The 18,584-nt window shown below is 36.4% G+C and overlaps 1 protein-coding gene across 1 annotated transcript in view; it reads right to left on the bottom strand.

The window, feature by feature from the left end:
* The window catches only part of STXBP5L (syntaxin binding protein 5L), a 412,846-nt gene that overhangs the window by 113,816 nt on the left and 280,446 nt on the right, over window positions 1–18,584 (bottom strand). The window contains exon 19 of the mRNA XM_053565493.1: window positions 5,439–5,590. Within this exon, the coding sequence (XP_053421468.1) occupies window positions 5,439–5,590 (152 nt within the window). The remainder of the gene's footprint in view (window positions 1–5,438; window positions 5,591–18,584) is intronic.

Here is an 18,584-nt window from a genome sequence, read left to right as displayed (position 1 = left end):
ATCCTTAGCTTCTTCAGAGGTCTGTTCCATGCAGGTTCAACAAAGCCCTCCTCCATTTTCCCCTATGCCGTCACAGTCACCGCTTATGACTGCATCTCACCATAAGGTCAATATGATGAGACTGAAGACAATGTGGTCCCAGAGGGCACCAGCTATAGGCCAAGAAGTTGTCACAGACACTGGTGGATTGTGATGGTCTGCAAGGGCCATGCATCAGTGGAAGTCAATATGAAACTTCATGCTAGAAGGATAGCTGCAGAACTCCAGAGTAAGGTGTGGATGGCCAGCTGCCTGCTGCTTCCCATTTTCCTGTTCACGTTTCTGGAACACATATTCCAAGTAGGAGGCTATAAAGCAAATGTGAAACTCAACAGCATATTTGGTGTCATAAATGCCTACTGGGAACATCTCACACATGTCAGTGGTGAAGGTTCCCAGACTATATGGGAGGTGTGCATAGAAGTTTTAGTACAGGAACACCAAGTCGATAAGGCCATGTGTACCAATAGGGGCCAGAGGGGCTGGATCAGCTTCAGGGACAGTGTCTGTACTGACAGGCTCTCACTCTCATCACCCTTGTCATTGCACTGGACATACTGCTGGTTGAAGCTTAAACCCATGTTCTAACAGGAACTATAGAGACTTTGGTTTTATGACATACTCCTCCATGCACAATAGGTGAGACTGAATACCCAAGCCAGGTAGGAATGTTCCTCCTTGTCTAGCTGCTGCTTGAAGCAGGCAAGACCCAGGGAGAGGATAGAACAGATCTTGGCAGCATAATACACAGTCTTGTAACATTCCTCTGTGCACTGGTTCAGCAAACTCTTCCAGTCCTCAAGCCCACTCAGCTCCGTGTCCATCCATAGTCACAAAGTTAGCTGTCTTTTATGGCCAGCAGGAGGGATGGCCACATCTCCTTGAAGTTGTTGCTTTGCGCATCTACCATGGGAACCTGAACAGCGAGGTCCTGCCCAGATTTTGTGCTTTTGCTGGCTGACACCACCATCCAAAGTTGCTAGAGATGAAGCTGCACCAACTTCATTGTCAGCGGCCATGACACCACGCATCTCTAGCTTGAGTAGTCTGTGGGCAAGTGCAACTTCCACTTGGCCTCCTGGAGTGGCGCTGGCAATAGGGGATGGGGTGGGATCTTGCCCATAGAACTTTTCTGCTTCTAACTGGCGTGCACACACACATGCCATGTAGAGAGGAATTTCACCTTCAGAAGGCTAAACAGATTCCAAAATCTGAATATGATCATCTGGAGACTATATACAGAAAGGTTTTTGCTTGAAATCCCTTAGGTGGTATTGGGAATGAGTGTGAAAGAATAGTATAGGGGAGGGGTCAGCAAACATTTTATATGAAGAACAAGATAGTAAATATTCTAGGCTTGTGGGCCATATGGTTTCTGTTGCAACTATGCCATTGCAGTGTGAGAGAAGCCCTGGACAGAATGTAAATGATGAGTGTGGTTGTGTTCCAATAAAACTTTATTATAGAAATTTTCATAGAATTTTCAGAAATAAAAATAAAAATCATAGAATCTAGTACATTTCTGGTTCAGGAGCAGTAGAAGACAACAATGTTCTCATGCAAGGCACCAGGAACAAAGACAATGGGAAGCACACCAAAGGGGGTACTCTACTAGAGTAGAAAACTAGTGAATAACCATGAGTCAAACTTAATGATCTTCTGGGTACTTCCAGAAAAATGTTGAGGATTTCACAAGGACTGACTTCCTTAAACTAGGGGCACAAAGTAGTAACAAAGTTTCAAGTTTTTTTTTTCTCTACCTCCCTCCCCCACACTTTCATTCAATGAACAAATTTGGGAGACCCAGAAAACATGGCTTTTATTTTCAAAACTGGAATCGGTTATAATTTGGGAGTGAGTTAAATATTTCCACCCCAGCTCAGGTCTGTGGTGCCCAAACCCAGCATGGACAAGGGACAGGAAGGTAATCGTCAGAGGTCAGGGTAGGGGCACCAAGGCTAGGGGATGCAGGAGGCCCGGCCTTCACACCCAGCCCTGCACACTCAGCCCTGCATACATACAGCCCTGCACACCCAACCCTGCACACTCACAGCCGTGTACACTCAGCCCTCCACACTCACAGGCTTGCACACTCAGCCCTGCATACACACAGCCCTGCACACTCACAGCCGTGTACACTCAGCCCTGCACACTCACAGGCCTGCACACTCACAGGCCTATACATTCAGCCCTGCATGTCCAGCCCTGCATAAGCAGCCCTGCATGTCCAGCCCTTCTTCTAGGAGAGTGCCCACACAGGAAGCCAAGTAGCCACCCCCCAGCTTGTCCACCAATCCCTGAAGGCCACATCTGCCCCTGACTGGTCACTCTCCCAGGTGAGGAAGTTTCCACCCTGTCTGGGGCCCTTGCCCCTCTCTCCCGAAAAGCAGATCTCCCCTGACCAAGGCCTCAAAGTTTCAAGTTTTATAACTGATAAAATTCCATTAGTATCTATGAGCTGGTAAAGTCTGAAGAAATTCAGGTTACAAACAACATACATGTGTGAGTTATGTGTATATATGCATATATGTATATTTTATACAAACATAAGCTCATCTTTATGTTTTTAAGCAAATTCTTTTTACATGATATACTATTTGACATATTACAAACACTTTTTCACATAAATATATATTTACCCATAACATCACTAGTATCATCTCCAGGCACATACACTCTCACTCCCCATCCTTTCTGCACCAGTTTTTAGAATTGCTTACTCTAGTCATCTTCAGATATGCCTTTTCTACCATGTTAAATGTTAATCTTGTTAACTCTTTATTTTTTACCATAATACCATAATTATCTTCCTTCACAGTGTTTGGTACCTAAAATCACTATAGAAAAGTGTTTTTGTATTCTATTCTAACAAAAAGCATCAGAAATTAGGAATATTTAGTTACCTCCAAGAAATAAAATTACTTAAAAGAAGAAAATATTGTGGCCTTGGTTAGAATAATGTTATAAAATGGCCCAAACCACATGTCTTCCAAAAAAGAAAGCATTAAATTACTATCCATCTGGCCTATCGGGTTTATTATTTACAAGGACACCATGGCTCTTTCTCCTTAAAACAAAAGTAGCTACTCTTAAACTATTAGGACATGGTCTGAATGGTTTGAAATAAACACTGATATGACGGGTATGACTGAATGGGTACATGACAATAATGAATTAAAATATTTTTAAAATAATTTTAATTGAAATTATCAGGTTGCATTTCCATAACAAAACAAAAATTTGCATGCATGTTGAATGTGTTTAAAAAAAACACATTACTGAACACTGATGTATGGATTCAACTCAAGCATTATGACTTAAAAATGCTATTTGTCTAACCTTTATAGAACTTACTCTGATAGGAAGTACGGATCCGTTTCGTTAAATCAGGATAAAAGTTAGACAGGCCACGCATGCAAAAGTTGACTTTGGAACATGCCAGAACACCAGCATCAGCAGCAGGCAGGGGAAAGAGAAAAATATTCTAAAGTGAAAGGAAGTGATATCATACCAGAATCTAGAACAGCCAAGATGAAGAAATTGCAGCAAGATTAGGTAATCAAATTAGAGAAGAGATATAAAAAAATAAATTAATTAAAAAGTAAAAGGTGGTAGATGAATGATGAGAATGCTATCGCTGTAGCAATTTTATTTAATCAAATGTCTTACCAAAGCAGATTGCATATTTTTCTTATCGTTTTTACAAAGTACACTTATTTGGCTTATTAAGTAATATGTATATACATTACCTCATTGATGTAAAAATGATTATTTTAATCCATCCATAGTTAAAAAGAAAGCTAGGGATTTTAGTCTTTAATATTATTTTTTGTAATGTGAAGTGAGTACTCAATCATTTTGTACACTAAACACAAACCAAGTTTACTTTATCAAAGTTTTTCTTAATTTTAAAGTCATTAAAATTCTTCATTTTAAAGTCTTTAATAATTGCTAAGTTTTAATGAATTTAAAGTAACAGTTGTATTGAATTTGTCAAAATATACATTTTTTTCTACCCCACTGTGTATATCCAGCAAGAAACTTAGATGTCATAGAATTCACAGCTTTTTTGATTGAATTGGTGCTTTCTGTATTGCAGATTTAGTGCCTAATATCTACCTACCCTTAGTCCCTGAACTTCAACCTTCTCTTTTCCACCCATAAGGTTAATCTTATGGTATATGTGTACATAATTTTCTCTAATTCTACCTTCTTTTTAAGAGCCAGGAGTGATAGAGGAAGAAGGTACAGAATTTGAAATTTCCAGTGCTCCTAAAATATTGGTAAAAGTTGAGATCCTTAAGCAAAAAGTCTCAGGGTCCAACGAATAAATTTTGTGCCCCCCAAAAGGGTCTAAACTAGCCATTTGGAAATACTTGACTTTTACAAAATAAAGCTTAATAAATAAGGAGCATTTAAATGTATTGAGTTTTATTAGTTTAAAAGGGAAATTCATTCCGATGTTAAATTTGACACGTGTTATTATCAAAATAACACTACCATTATGTATATTTTTTATTTTTTATTATAAAATACTTTTCATAGGTGTACGTAATAAAGACTTTAATATTCAATAGGTTATTTCAAATAAAACAGAGCAAAAAGTTTAAAGAATTATCTATTAATAAAATAACACAATAATATAGCTGCATCTCCTTCTGAAAACCTTTTGCCTAATTTTTTATCAGCAAAACTATTGTCAGTGGAAAAAAAATACACAAAATTTTGGCAGTGTTTACAAAGCCAACTATTTGGATATATTATAAAATTTCAGTAAAATTTTAGATGATTTGGCATATATATTTTGACATTATATCTTTCTTAACCCTGGTTTCTCTTCTTTAATAGTTACATAAATCAACATATTGGTCCTGCCAAGAAAAAATGGTATCTTTTATAACATTTAAACAATTTTAATGAATAATGTTTATTGCATTGTGAAATTAACTCCAGGAAAGTCATCAACAAAGAAAGGCGACAGTTATGATATAGAATTAAGTAGTGAATGACTTAAACTTATCTTTCAAATGAAAACCCTAATTTTCATAGTAATTTTACATAGACAGTTATGATATAGAACTAAATAATGAATGATTTAAACTTGTCTTTCTACTAGAAAGCCATAATTTTCATAGTAATTTTTACATTTAATAGCTTCTTATTTTCTGTTATTTCCTAGGAATTCAACTTAAGAAACTTGAGATGCTTCCAGTTAAGCAGACCCTTGTTCTTTCAAAGATTCTCATTATGTTTCTGCTCAATTCCTATTTCTTAACATGGTATTGTAAATTATATTGAGTTTATTTTGCCATGCATTTGAGGAGCATACAAAAGAAAGACAAGAAATCTAAGAAAAAAGATGGACTCAAGTTCATAACTCATCTTGTTTTATTTCCTACCTGTGACGAACTGCTTGTTTTTTCGAGGAGACCGTGGTTGTCGTTGGTATAGGTCACTTGATTTATATAGGTCAATGGTCCCCATGCTTAACAGTACTGTCTTCTGTATGAAATCCACCACTGCCAACCCATTGCAGTTCCCAAATGCAACTCTGAGAGAGAAAAAAATATGGTGCAACTAGAATATATCATAACAAGCATAATTATTTTTAATTTAAATAAAAACTGATTATTAGAAAAGGTTGGGAAGGTTGGTTAGTGATTTGTGTAAAGTCAGGAAGAATGCCTTGCCTTTACATTGGATAGACTGACTTTGTATCATAGGCATGATCATTTGCTGAAAAAAAAAAAAAAAAAGGAATAAACTGCAATCACATTTTATCAGCAGTTTTAGCATATAAGTAGCGATTACCCAGTCTGCTCTTTAACTTGCTCTTATGTTTTTTACAGAAGAATTACACAAAATCTTTCTGCTACTCAAGGGAGAGATAGGTCAAGAAATATCACCAGCTGCAGATACTTTTTTCAAGTAAAATTATTAGGCTCTAAATAAATTCTCTTCATAAAGAAGGAAAATAAAAATTAACTTCATATATTAAAGCTTTTGACACGTAGTATGCAGATTCTCACATTTCAAACAGATTGTCTAGGAAATAATTCTAGGATTCACCAGAGAAGGGACTGGAATGACTACAAGTGGGTAAGGAGAGTTGTGAGAAGCTCCTGGATGTGAGGAAATGGTAAGAGAGAGGCCCCCAGGGCACTACTTTTTGAGATGAGCTTTTATGGTCTTGGCTGCAAGAGTACCTCCTGACCCACACAAGTCTCAAGCCTAACATAGAGAATTGCTTGGGGAACTGCACAAAAATATTGCTCTAAAAGGGAACTCACAAGGAATTCCATAGGTACCTGAACATATAGCAGATTGATCCAGGTGCTATACTGAGTGCCTTGATACATGAACTGCAGGCACACTTGCAGCCACTGAGTGGCTCCAAGGAGAGACAGAGAAACACAGGCATTCCCATGCTCCCTCGGGAAGGTCCCTGCTGCCCTGTTGCAGGCTTCTGTTGAGACTGAGATGTGAGTAGACAGCATTTTCCACAGTTTCTTGTCCATGCTGCTTGCCTGGGTGGGGCTCTAGGTCTTCCAAATGCAATTCCAAGCTTCCATTTTGAGAGTTTGACACTGGTACACCCTACCCTCAGGCTGAGTTTGAGCTAATATGGTTGCAGCAACCACCTTATTTGGGGATAGGTAGGGAAACCAGGCTTTTCATCTCCCATGTATCACTGTGCCCACCATTCTGCAGCCAGATGCTGTGGGACTAAGTCTTGAGCAGAGTGCACTCCCCACAGTTTCTTGCCAGCACAACCTGATGGAGAAGGGCCTCACCCTCTGGTCACAGGCCCCAGGTACCATTCTGTGAGTTTAAAACCAGGCAGGACACTGTCCTTGAGATGTACTTAGGCTGATGCAGCTATAGCTCCACCTAGCTGAAGAGGGACAGAAGAGCCCAAGCTCTCTTATATTCTCATGGGACAACTTCCACCACCCTGCCATAGGCTACAGTAAATCCAAGACAAAGAGCATCTTGCTCATGCTCTTTGCTTGGAAGGGGCCCACTTTCTTTGGTAACAGACCCAAAATTCCAGTTTGAGAGTTAAAAGCTGGGCTACACATTGCCTTCAGGCTGAGACAGGGCTGACACAGCTGCAGCTCTGCTCAGCTGAGGAATGGAGGAGGCCATGTTCTTCTATATGCACATAAAACAATTCTCACTGTCCTGGTAGGGGCTCCTGTGAGACTGAGATGCAAGCAGACTGCAATTCCCATGGGTTCTTGCCCGTGTCATTTCCCTCAAGGAGTCCTGTCCTCTTTGACTGCAAGCCAACAGCTGATGCCATTTTGAAAAGTTTAACACTGGGATGCTTCCAGTCCTTGGGCTGAATTCAAGGTGAATTCAAGCTGTAGCCACCACCCAGTGGGGAAGGGACCAAGATCTCCTAAGCACATTTAGGGTAATACCCATTATCTTTTTATAGGAAGCTGTGAGACTGGGGACTAGTCTGCCCAATTTATTGCAGCTATCAGTAATACCAAAATGGAACACTTGAGTCCTAGTGGTTGCTTTCCCAACCACTACCTCCACCACCCACATCATACTTGTGGTTCAGGGGACTGAGAATCTGCCCATTCACCTGGCCTTATGCTCCAGCTATTAGCTTCTGAGCAAGTCACCTGAAAGCCCATGAATTAGGCTGTAACTAACACTGCTGCCCAGGTTAAGGTGCTCTGGGGCTTAAAATCAGGCATACTCAGCCCCCTCCTTCTACAACCAGGGCCAAAAGACTGGCTTGCCTGGCATTCAAGACCTAGAAAAACTTCATCACAGCCTCAACTAATAACTGTTCCCTCGGCCACCAAGGAAATCACAGTTACCTAAGATATCATATAAAGATCACAGTACTGCAGGCACCCAAAATCAAAGCCAAAGTGTCTTACTCAACAATCTATATACATCTTCAAGAATAAATCTTATCCTACAAAAATAGCTTCTAAAAAATAGGAACAAGCAACTGCTGATGCACAAATGTCAACATAAAGACATAAGAAATGTGAAAAAGCAAAGAAATATGTCATCACCAAAAGATCACAATAATTCTTCACCAACTAATCCCAATTAAAAATAATTCCCTGCAATGACAGATAAAAAAATCAGAAAACTGATCCAGGATATAAATGATAAATTTACCAATGAGAAAGATATCATAAAAAAAAAAAAAAACCAACCCAGAAATTCTAGAGCTGAATAATTTATTGATGGAAATACAAAATGTATTTGGAAGCTTTAAGAATAGACCAGATCAGACAGAATAAAGAATCTTATAACTTGAAGACAGATCTTTTAAAATAATTCAGTCTGGCAAAAATAAGGGGAAAGACTGAAAAAGAATGAGCAAAGTCTTTGAGACATGTATGGGACTACAGAGAGCAACCAAACTTATGAATTATTCCCAAAAGGGAAGAGAGATCTAAAAGTTTAGAAAACCTATTTAAGGAAATAATGAGAACTTCTAAGAATTACCAAGAGAGTTAAGACATTCAAATACAGGAGGCCCAATGATCTCCAGGCAAATACACTACAGAAAGGACCTCATCATGGCATATTATAATCAGAATGACTAGTCAGTCATGAAGGAATTTTATAATTAGCAAGATAAAAATGTCTAGTCAAGTGTAAAGGAAACCCTGTCACAGTGGACTTCTCATTAGCAATCTGACAGGCAGAAGAGAATGGGATATCATTTTCAAAGTGTTAAAACAAAACAAAACAAAACTATACCTAGCCAGTGCCCTTGTAGCCACCCACAGGTGAAAGTCTTTCCCTACTTTTTGTTGTTCAACGAGTTTGGGTGAGGTGATTTGCTCCCTAAAATGCACAGACATCAATACAAGGACACTAGAAAGACACAAAAATAAGGAACTATTACAATAGCAAAGGAATACAATAACTCCAATTTTTAAAAAATGGAGATTGAGGAATTACCTGAAAAACAATTCAAAATAATTATTTCAAATAATTCAGAAAAGTAATGCATGAACAAAATGAGAAGTTCAACAAAGAGATAGAAATTTTAAAGAAAAGAATAAACAGAAATTAAAAATTCTAGGGCTGCAGAATATAATGCATGAAAGGAAAAAGTCAGTAGAGAACATTGATAGCAGACTCAATCAAGCAGATGAAAAAATTTTCAAACTTGAAAACAGACTTTTAAAAAATTATCCTGCCAGAGGAGAAAAAAGAACTAGGATGAAAAAGAGAAAAGAAAGCCTATGGGACTTATGGAACACCATCAAAAGAATCAATAATCACATTATGGCAGTTTCAGAAAGAGAAGAGAGATAAAGGGACAGAGAATATTTAAAGAAATAGGGGTAAAAACTTCATTAATCTAGATACAGATATATATATATCTATATCTATATATATGTAGATTCATGAAGTTCAAAGGTCCCCAATAAGACTCAATCCAAAGACGACTTTATTGACACATTATAATCAATTGGTGAAACTGAAAGAGAGAATTTTGAGAGCAGCTATAGTGACTCATCACATAGAAAGAAATATCCATAAGGCTGTCAGCAGATTTCTTAGCAGAAATCAGGAGAGAAGTGGATCAGAGAAACCCAAAATCTGTTGCTAAATGTTACAACCCGAAAGCCTGGCTTTTCAGACAGATTGTCTTGGTGGAGCTTCACCACTCTCCCAGCACAATTCTGCTCAGAGGTTCCTCAGTGTTGAAGAGGCAAGGCTCACCCAGGTGGGGATTCCCTCCCAGGGAGAGGGAGGGCCTTTCCACTGGACCTCACGATTAAAGGTGGTCAGCCACTCCGACCCAGCTCTCTAAAAAAACTTTCTCTTTGTGTCTTGACTTTTCATTTACCCCTCATCCTCTCTACTCTGCCAGTCACTGGGAGAGAACTCATGGTATAGTTTGGGGCTGGTCCCCAACAGTTAATCATAAGATGTTTTGTATAAGCACCATGGTAACTACTAAGCAAATAATAGTAGATATATAAAAGATAAAGAGAAAAGAATCAAAGCATAGTACTATACAAAATCATCAGAGCATGAAGAAACACAGCAAGGGAGAAAGAAGGAGCAAAGAAATCTATAAAACGACCAGAAAACAGTTAACAAAATGGCAGTGTAAATTCTTACCTATTAATAAGTTAAACACAAATGTTATTCTGCAAACAAAAGAAAGGAAATGGCCCATGAATAAAAATTTAAGACTCAACCCTATGCTGCCTACAAAAGACTCAATTAACTTTAAGAACCTAATAAGTGGAAAGTAAAGGATGAAAGATATTCCACGAAATTTGAAGCTAAAAGACAGCAGAGGAAGCTGAACTATATTAGAGAAAATGGAGTTTAAACAAAAAACCATCACAAACAAGAAATACAATAATTGTATAATGATAAAGAAGTCAGGCCAGGTGCTGTGGCTCACACCTATAATCCTAGCACTAAGACAGAAGGATGACTTAAAGTCAGGAGTTTGAGACCAGCCTGAGCAAGAGCAAGACCCTACCCCTATAAAATACAGAAAAATTAGTCAGGTGTAGTGGCACACAGCAATAGTCCCAGCTACTAGGGAGGCTTAAGCCCTGGAGTTTGAGGTTACAGTGAGCTACAATCATGCCACTGCACTCTATCCAGGGCAAGAGTCAGACTCTTTCCCAATTAAAAAAAGTCAATCCATCAGAAAAATATAATAATTATAAATATATACATGTACCTAATATCAGAGCACCTGAATATATAAAGCAAATATTAACAGAACTGAAAGAAAAAATAGACAGCAAAACAGTAGTAGTAGGGTCCTTTACTCCTGTTTTTTTCAATAATGGATAGAAAATAGAAAAAATATCAATACAAAGAGATGGTTTCTTGAAAAGATAAACAAAATTGGCAAGCCTTTAGCTAGACTAAGCATGAGAAAAAGAAAGATAGCTCAAATAAATAAATTACATACGAAAGAGGATACAAGTGATTCCACAGAAAAACAAAGAATCATAAGTGAGCAATCATACACTAACAAATTGTATATATTTTTAATTTTTTAAAAAATTGTATAATTAGAAGAAATGAATAAATTCTAGGAACATATGACTTACCTAAACTGAATCACAAAGAAATAGAAAATCAAAACAGACCCAGAAGAAGTAAGGAGATTGAATCAGTAATCAAATCCCTCCAACAGAGAAAAGCTGAGGAAAAGATGTTTTCAATGTGAATCTTACACATTTTAAAAACTAATAAAAAATCTTTTCAAACTCATACAAAAAACCAATGAGGAAGAAACACTTTCTAACTCATTTTACAAGGCCAGAATTACTCTTATAACAAAGCCAGAAAAATATACTTGAGATAAGAAAATTTCAGGCCACCATGTATGATGAACACAGTTGCAAAAATCGTCAATAAAACCAAATTCAGGAGTACATTAAGTAATCATACATCATAATCAAATGGCACTTATTCCCGGGATTCAAGGATTCTTCAATGTATATAAATCAATAAATGTGATGTACCACTTCAACAGAATAACAGAAAATAATTATCTCGATAGATGAAAAATATTTGATTTAATTTAACAAATTTTCATAATTAAAACGAGTAACAAATTAAAAACACAATGAATATAGTTTAACATAATAAAAACCATATATGACACAGTTAGTATCATATTCAGCAGTGAAAAGCTGCTTTATGACAGGGTACAAGACAAGGATGTCCATTCTTGCTGATTGTATTCAACATATTACTGGAAGAGCATGAAAGCAAGAAAAATATAAGACATCCAAATAAAAAAGGAAGAAGTTAAACTGTTTCTATTTGCAGATGCTATGATTTTATACACACAAAATCCTAAAGACTCCACCAAAACACCTGTTTAAACTGATAAATGAGGTGGTACCTGTGGTTCAAAGGAGTAGGGCGCCGGCCCCACATGCTGCAGGTGGCGGGTTCAAACCTAGCCCTGGCCAAAAAAACCCCAAAAAGAAACAAACAAACAAAAAAAAAACTGCAAAAACAAAAAAACCTGATAAATGAATTCAGTACAGTTTCAGGGTACAAGATTAACATGCAAAAATCAGTAGCATTTCTGTATAATCACAAAAAACTAGCCAAAAAAGAAACCAATAAAACAATCCCATTTACAATAACCATAAGAAAGAATAAAATACTCAGAAAAATTATAATCAAAGAAGTGAAAGATTTGTACACCAAAAACTATAAAACATAAAAGAAATTGAAGAAGGTACATATAAATGGAAAGATACCCCATGTTTATGGATTAAAATTATTCATACGTTAAAATATTCACTTCCCAAAGCATCAACAGATTTAATGTAATCTCTATCTAAATTCTAAAAGCATTTTACACAGAAATGGAAAAAAAAATTCTGAAATTTGTATAGAATCACAAAAGAACCCAAATAGCCAAAGCAATCTTGAGGAAAAACACAAAGCTCGAGGCTTCACACTTCCTGAATTCAAATTATATCACAAACGCTACAGTAATTAAAACAATATGATACTGACATGAAATAGATACGTAGACTAATAAAATATGATTGAGAGTCACTAAACAACCTACACATATATATACTCAACTATTTTTTGACAAAGGCACCAAGAAAAAAAATGGGGAAATGTCTCTTTAATAAATGCTGGGAAAACGGTATATTCGCATGCAAAAGAATGTGACTCACATCAATCACAAAAAATATCCTGAAATAGATCAGGGACTTAAATTAAAACCTAAAGGCATAAATTTCCTAGGTGAAAACTTAGGGAAAATCTCCTTGATAATGGTCTTAGCAATGATATTTTAGATATATAGGACCTGAAAAGCACAGGGAACAAAAGCACAAATAAGTGGGGCTACATCAAACTTAAAAGCTTCTGCAGGGTAAACAACATAATAAACAAAATAAAAAGACTACTTGCAGAATGGGAGAAAATATTTGTAAACCATATATCTGATACCAAATTAATATTTAAAATATATTAGGAACTTAAACAACTCAATAGCAAAAACAAACAAAAAAAAAATGTTATTAACAGCACCTGAATTTACATATCTCCAAAAAGATGTACAAATGGCCATTAGGTACATGAAAATGTGCTCAACATCACTATTCACCAGGGAAATGTAAATCAAAACCACAATAGATACTGCCTTACACCTGATAGAAAACCTATTAATAAAAACATGAGAGATAATAAGTGTTGTTGAGGATACAAAGAAAGAGGAATCCTTGTACACAGTTGGTGGATATGTAAATTGGTACAGCTATTAAGAAAAATAGTTTTATAATTCCTCAAAAAAGTAAAAAGAGAACTACCATAGGATTCATACTTTCATGTGTGTGTATGTATCTGAAGGAAACAAAATCAGTAGCTTAAAAAGATAATTTGCATTTCCATATTCATTGCAGCATTGTTCATGGTAGTCAAGACATAGCAACAATGTTAAGTGTCTTGATGGATGAATGAATAAATAAAGAAATTGTGATACATACACACCCACACAGAGTAATATAATTCAGCCACAAAAAGAAGGAATTTCTGCCATTTGCAACAACATGGAGGAAGCTTGAGGGTATTATGCTAAACAAAAATGTCAGATAAAGAAAGACAAATACAAAAAAAAAAAAAGAAAGACAAATACTGTACAATTTCACTAATATATATAATCTAAAAAAGTTGAACCCTTAGAGAGTAAAATGGGGGTTTGCCAGTCCTTAGATTAACATAGGGGTTTGCCATAGAGTCTGGGATGGGAAAATACTGGTTTATAGGTACAAACTTTTAGTTATAAGATGAATAAGTTATGGGGTTATAATGTAAAGTATGATGAATATAGTTAATAATACTGTCTTGTATACTTGAAATTTGCTAAAAATGTTTTTCTTAAATGTTATTTCCACAAAATGAAAGAAAAACAAAACAAAAATGGTAACTAGGTGAGATGATAGATGTGTTAACTAACTTATTGTGGTAAATAGTTCACTATATATGTATACTGCCATCATGTTATATATTTTATCATTTTACCTCTATTATACCTCAAAAAAAAAAAATCTGGCAAAATACTGAACCATAACATCTACCTTCCATATTATATAAATATTAACTCAAAATGATCACAAAAAGAAATTCTTAGTAATCTTGGGTTGTTTAATAATTTGTTAAATAGGACATAGAACACAAATGTAAAATAAAATGTTGATAACTTACATAATATCAAAATTAAATCACCTTGCTCTATATATCATTAATAAATAAGGATAAAAGATAAGTTACAGAAAATATTTCCAAAATACTATCTTATGTACAGTATACACAATGAAGTCCCAGTCATAATAATAAGACAACCCAATTTTAACAATGGGCAAAATATTTGAACAGACATTTCACCAAAGAAGATGTATAAGTGTCAAATATACACCTGGAAAGATGCAGATCATCATCAGTCTTCAGGGTTATACAAATTAAAATTGTTGGGGGTCTTAATGAAGCCACACCAAACCCTTTCCCCTCTTCCTCCTCCTACTCTCCTTCTAAGACAAAGATACAAAGGATCTGGCCATCTCACTCCCAGAGAAATTTGTACCCAAAGACGCTAACTTTTCAAGCAAGCTGTGGAATGTGCCCACCCATTATGGCCCCATATAATAGGGGTCTAATTGCCCCCCAACACACAGATGTCACCTCTGCACTGCCCAGGCCCTTCCCTATCCCCTGTTCAATGAACCTGGCCTTAACATCTCTGCTGTCAGCCTTGTCTCTGGGTGCCATGGGTTACATCTTTCAAAAACCACATTTAGATACCACAGAACCCAACAGAATGGATAAAACTAAATAGATTGAAAATACCAAGGTTGAAGTACTATATGGAAAAACAGAAAACCTCATACCTTGGAGAGGAAATGCAAAATGATACAGCCTTCTCAGAAAACAGTTTATTTCCTTTTTATAAACAAACACCATATGATTGAGTAATTATCCTTTTATTTATCCAAGAAGAGTCAAACAAACGCTAAGCAAACATCTTACTGAATGTTCGTAGCTTATTTATTCATAATGTACAAAAATTGTAAGCATCCCAAATTCTTACCAAATGATGAATGAACATGTTTTTATAAATCCATGTAATAGAATATAGTCAGCCCTTTTTATCTATGGGTTCTGCATCTATGGATTCAACCAATTGAGGACTGAAACATTAAGAAAAAAAATTCAGTTTCAAAAGGCAAAACTTGAATTTGCCACATGCTAAGTACTATGTTGAATCCATGTGAATGAAGTAACGTTGTAGGCATTATATTAGGTATTATGAGTAATGTAGAGATGGTTTAAAGTATATGGGTCGATGTTTGTAGGATATATGCAAACACTACATCATTCTATATAGCTTCTAGTCCTGGGAGGGCGAAAGTGGAGAAGAGAGGTGTCTTGAAATCAATTAGCCCACAGATAACTCAGAGATGACTGTAAACTCAGCATTGAAAAGGAACAAGCCATAGATATGCATAACAATATAGATTAACCTCAAAAACATTATGCTAAGTGAAAGAAGACAAATAAAAACTAATTTGTGCTTCTATTTATAGGAAATTTGTAGACAATGCAACTATAATGATAGAGAACAAATCAGCGGTTATGAATGGCTAAGGGGAATGGAGTGATAAATGAATGCAAAAGGGCACGATGAAACTTTTCAGAGGGACAAAATTTTTTACATCATTAGTTGTTGATGGTCACATGACTTAATATTTGTCATGTATATTTGTCAATATCCAATATTGCTTATTTAAAATTTGAAAATGTTGCAATTGAGATCTTTTAAAACATTAATAAAAATGTGGTTAGTTAAATTACTACCTAAAAGGCTGTCTGTGAAAATCATATAGTTATAGACTCTGGTTCCTAAGAGGGGTCTTGGAGAGAAAAGGACAGGGAATGATAGGTAGAGAAAAAAGTCTAAGAACTGGATGTTTTGTTTGTCTTACTTGGAAGGTACAATGATTTCAGTCAGAAAGAAAGGTGAGTTTTGTTTTCTTCCTTGTTTCTACCATGTGGAAAAGAAAAATTCAAAAGAAAATTCTAACAAGGAGATATTTTATTTTATTTTTTATTTATTTTTTTTTTTGTAGAGACAGAGTCTCACCTTACCGCCTTCAGTAGAGTGCCATGATGTACATAGGACTCACAGCAACCTCTAGCTCTTGGGCTTCCGTGATTCTCCTGCCTCAGCCTCCCAAGCAGCTGGGATTACAGGCACCTGCCACAACGCCCGGCTATTTTTTGGTTGCAGTTCAGCCGGGGCTGGGTTTGAACCTGCCCGAGTTTGAACTCGGTATATGGGGCTGGCGCCTTACTCACTGAGCCACAGGCACCACCCACAAGGAGATATTTTAAAGAATTATTTTTAATAATCTCTTCTTTCTCTAATTCATCATCTAAAAGTATAGGTATTAAAACGAGTTGATAGATTTTTCCATTTTATAATATAAAGTATATATTATAAAGTATATAAGTATATATTATAAGTATACTTGTATATTCAAGTATTTGTATACTTGAATATACAAATTAATATAATTTATCTATCTTGGAAAGGGAATTAAAGTCTAGATTATGAAGTCTCTAAAAATCTTATGGGAATTTTGTTCTATTTGTCATTTCTAAACAATGTTAGTATATAAGCATTGATATAAAATAAGTGAAAATCAAGTATTTAAAAAATGTATTTCTACTTCTTTATGTTGGTAGTTTAAGAAATTAATTCTATTTCTAAAGCTCTGACTCAAAATAGAAAAATTGGTTTACCTATGAGTTTCTTTAATGACCTAGGATAAGTTTACAAGATAAAAAGAAAAATTGCTTTTAAATATCCTCATTTTTTAGTAGTTACATATACTTAAAATAGAAGGTCATATAATATTTGTAATCTATATGCTTTCAAAAAATTAGAGTGATTTAATAATTTGGGTTTAGAATAGCTTTGTTTTGTCTCTGATTTTACCAGAATGTAAAAATGTTAGCACTATATGTATTATTTTATATTTAACTTAATTACAATAATTAAATAGAATTAAAATTTAGTTCCTTAGTTGCACTAGTTTCATTTCAAATACTCAGTGTGGCTAGTGATATCATATTAGCACAGAATATAGAACATTTTTACCACTGGAGAAAGTTTTACTAAACTGTAATGTAAGTTATGTAAGTACTGGGCTTATTTTCTCATTAAAAGCCTAATAAGATACTGAGGTGAGCTGCAACCACAGGATGCAAACAAAAGCAAAAAGGCTCAGTCCTGGATATTCTGAAGCCACACCCCCTGTCTCTCTGGGCAACCAGAGGAGGCCACCCGTGAGTAAAGGATTTGCCTGAGGCAACTCACAAACCTGGGAAGTTTCCAGGGTGGGGCCAACTCAGAGAGGTAACCCATACAAACCTCCAGCAGCAAAGATAGGACGTTGGAATTCAGAACAGCTTCTCTTCTGCAGGTGAATTTAGCAGGAACAGAGACAGAATCCCACAAAGTTGTTCTCTTCTGTTCTGTCAGTAACATCAATCAGGGGTGGGGCTGGGCCTGAGTGAACACCCCCCGACCTTCATCAAGCACCCGAGGATGTCAGACGTCACCTCTTCCTGCTAGATAGTGGCACAGTGCAGAGACCTGGCAGATTTCCTTGCTATTCAGGCAGGTGCAAACCTCTGGAGTAGCTGTTCACTACAGGCAAATGTGTCAGCCATCTGCAGGGATATCAGTGACTGGGTCCGACAAGGGGGAAAGGTGGGGAAGGAGGCATCAACCTTCCCAGAATGATCTATTGGCTGGGTGGTTCCTCCTGACTCCACGCAGCACTGGAGCAAGCCGTATCACAGTACTCACAAGATCCCTTGAACTTTCCTACCCGAGACAGGTGCCGACTGAGACAATTGATTTGGACCTTTTGAATTGAACCAATAGACTGAGGACTATTCGGTTGGTGCCCTGGGTGTGCGGTTGTAGAAAGTTTTGATTTTCCTTTTCCAATTGTTGCCAGTGGTGGGCGGGGTGATTTAATTGCTGGTATTTCTCCAAAGCTGAGACTTCAAACCAGAGTAAATGTTTCACTAGGGTCGAACAGAAACCAGCTGAAAACAAGACAGAACCACTTAGCCCCATCACACCAGACAGGGCCCCAGTTTCTCAGGCCACAACACTGTATGGGCCCTTGACAAAGCCCCAGGGGAAAAATCAAAGGAAGAAAAACAACCATGGGGCAGAATCAACGGAAAAACTCTGGTAACATGAATAACCAGATTAGATCAACCCCCCCAAGGAAAGATATGACAGATGTAATTGAAGATCCCATTCATAAACAACTGGCTGAGATGTCAGAAATCGAAATCAGAATTTGGATTGCAGACAAAATTAATAAAGTGGAATTAGGAATTCGAGGAGAAATTCAAAAGTTGTCTCAAGAATTTAATGAATTTAAAGACAAAACCACCAAAGACTTAGACACACTGAAGCAAGAATTTGCAGCCCTCAAAGATATGAAAAATAA

The sequence above is a fragment of the Nycticebus coucang genome, chromosome 16 (assembly GCF_027406575.1).
Source record: "Nycticebus coucang isolate mNycCou1 chromosome 16, mNycCou1.pri, whole genome shotgun sequence".
NCBI lineage: Eukaryota > Metazoa > Chordata > Mammalia > Primates > Lorisidae > Nycticebus > Nycticebus coucang.
The sequence above is the reverse complement of the archived record's forward strand: the minus strand, read 5'-3'. Positions and strand labels throughout refer to the sequence as shown.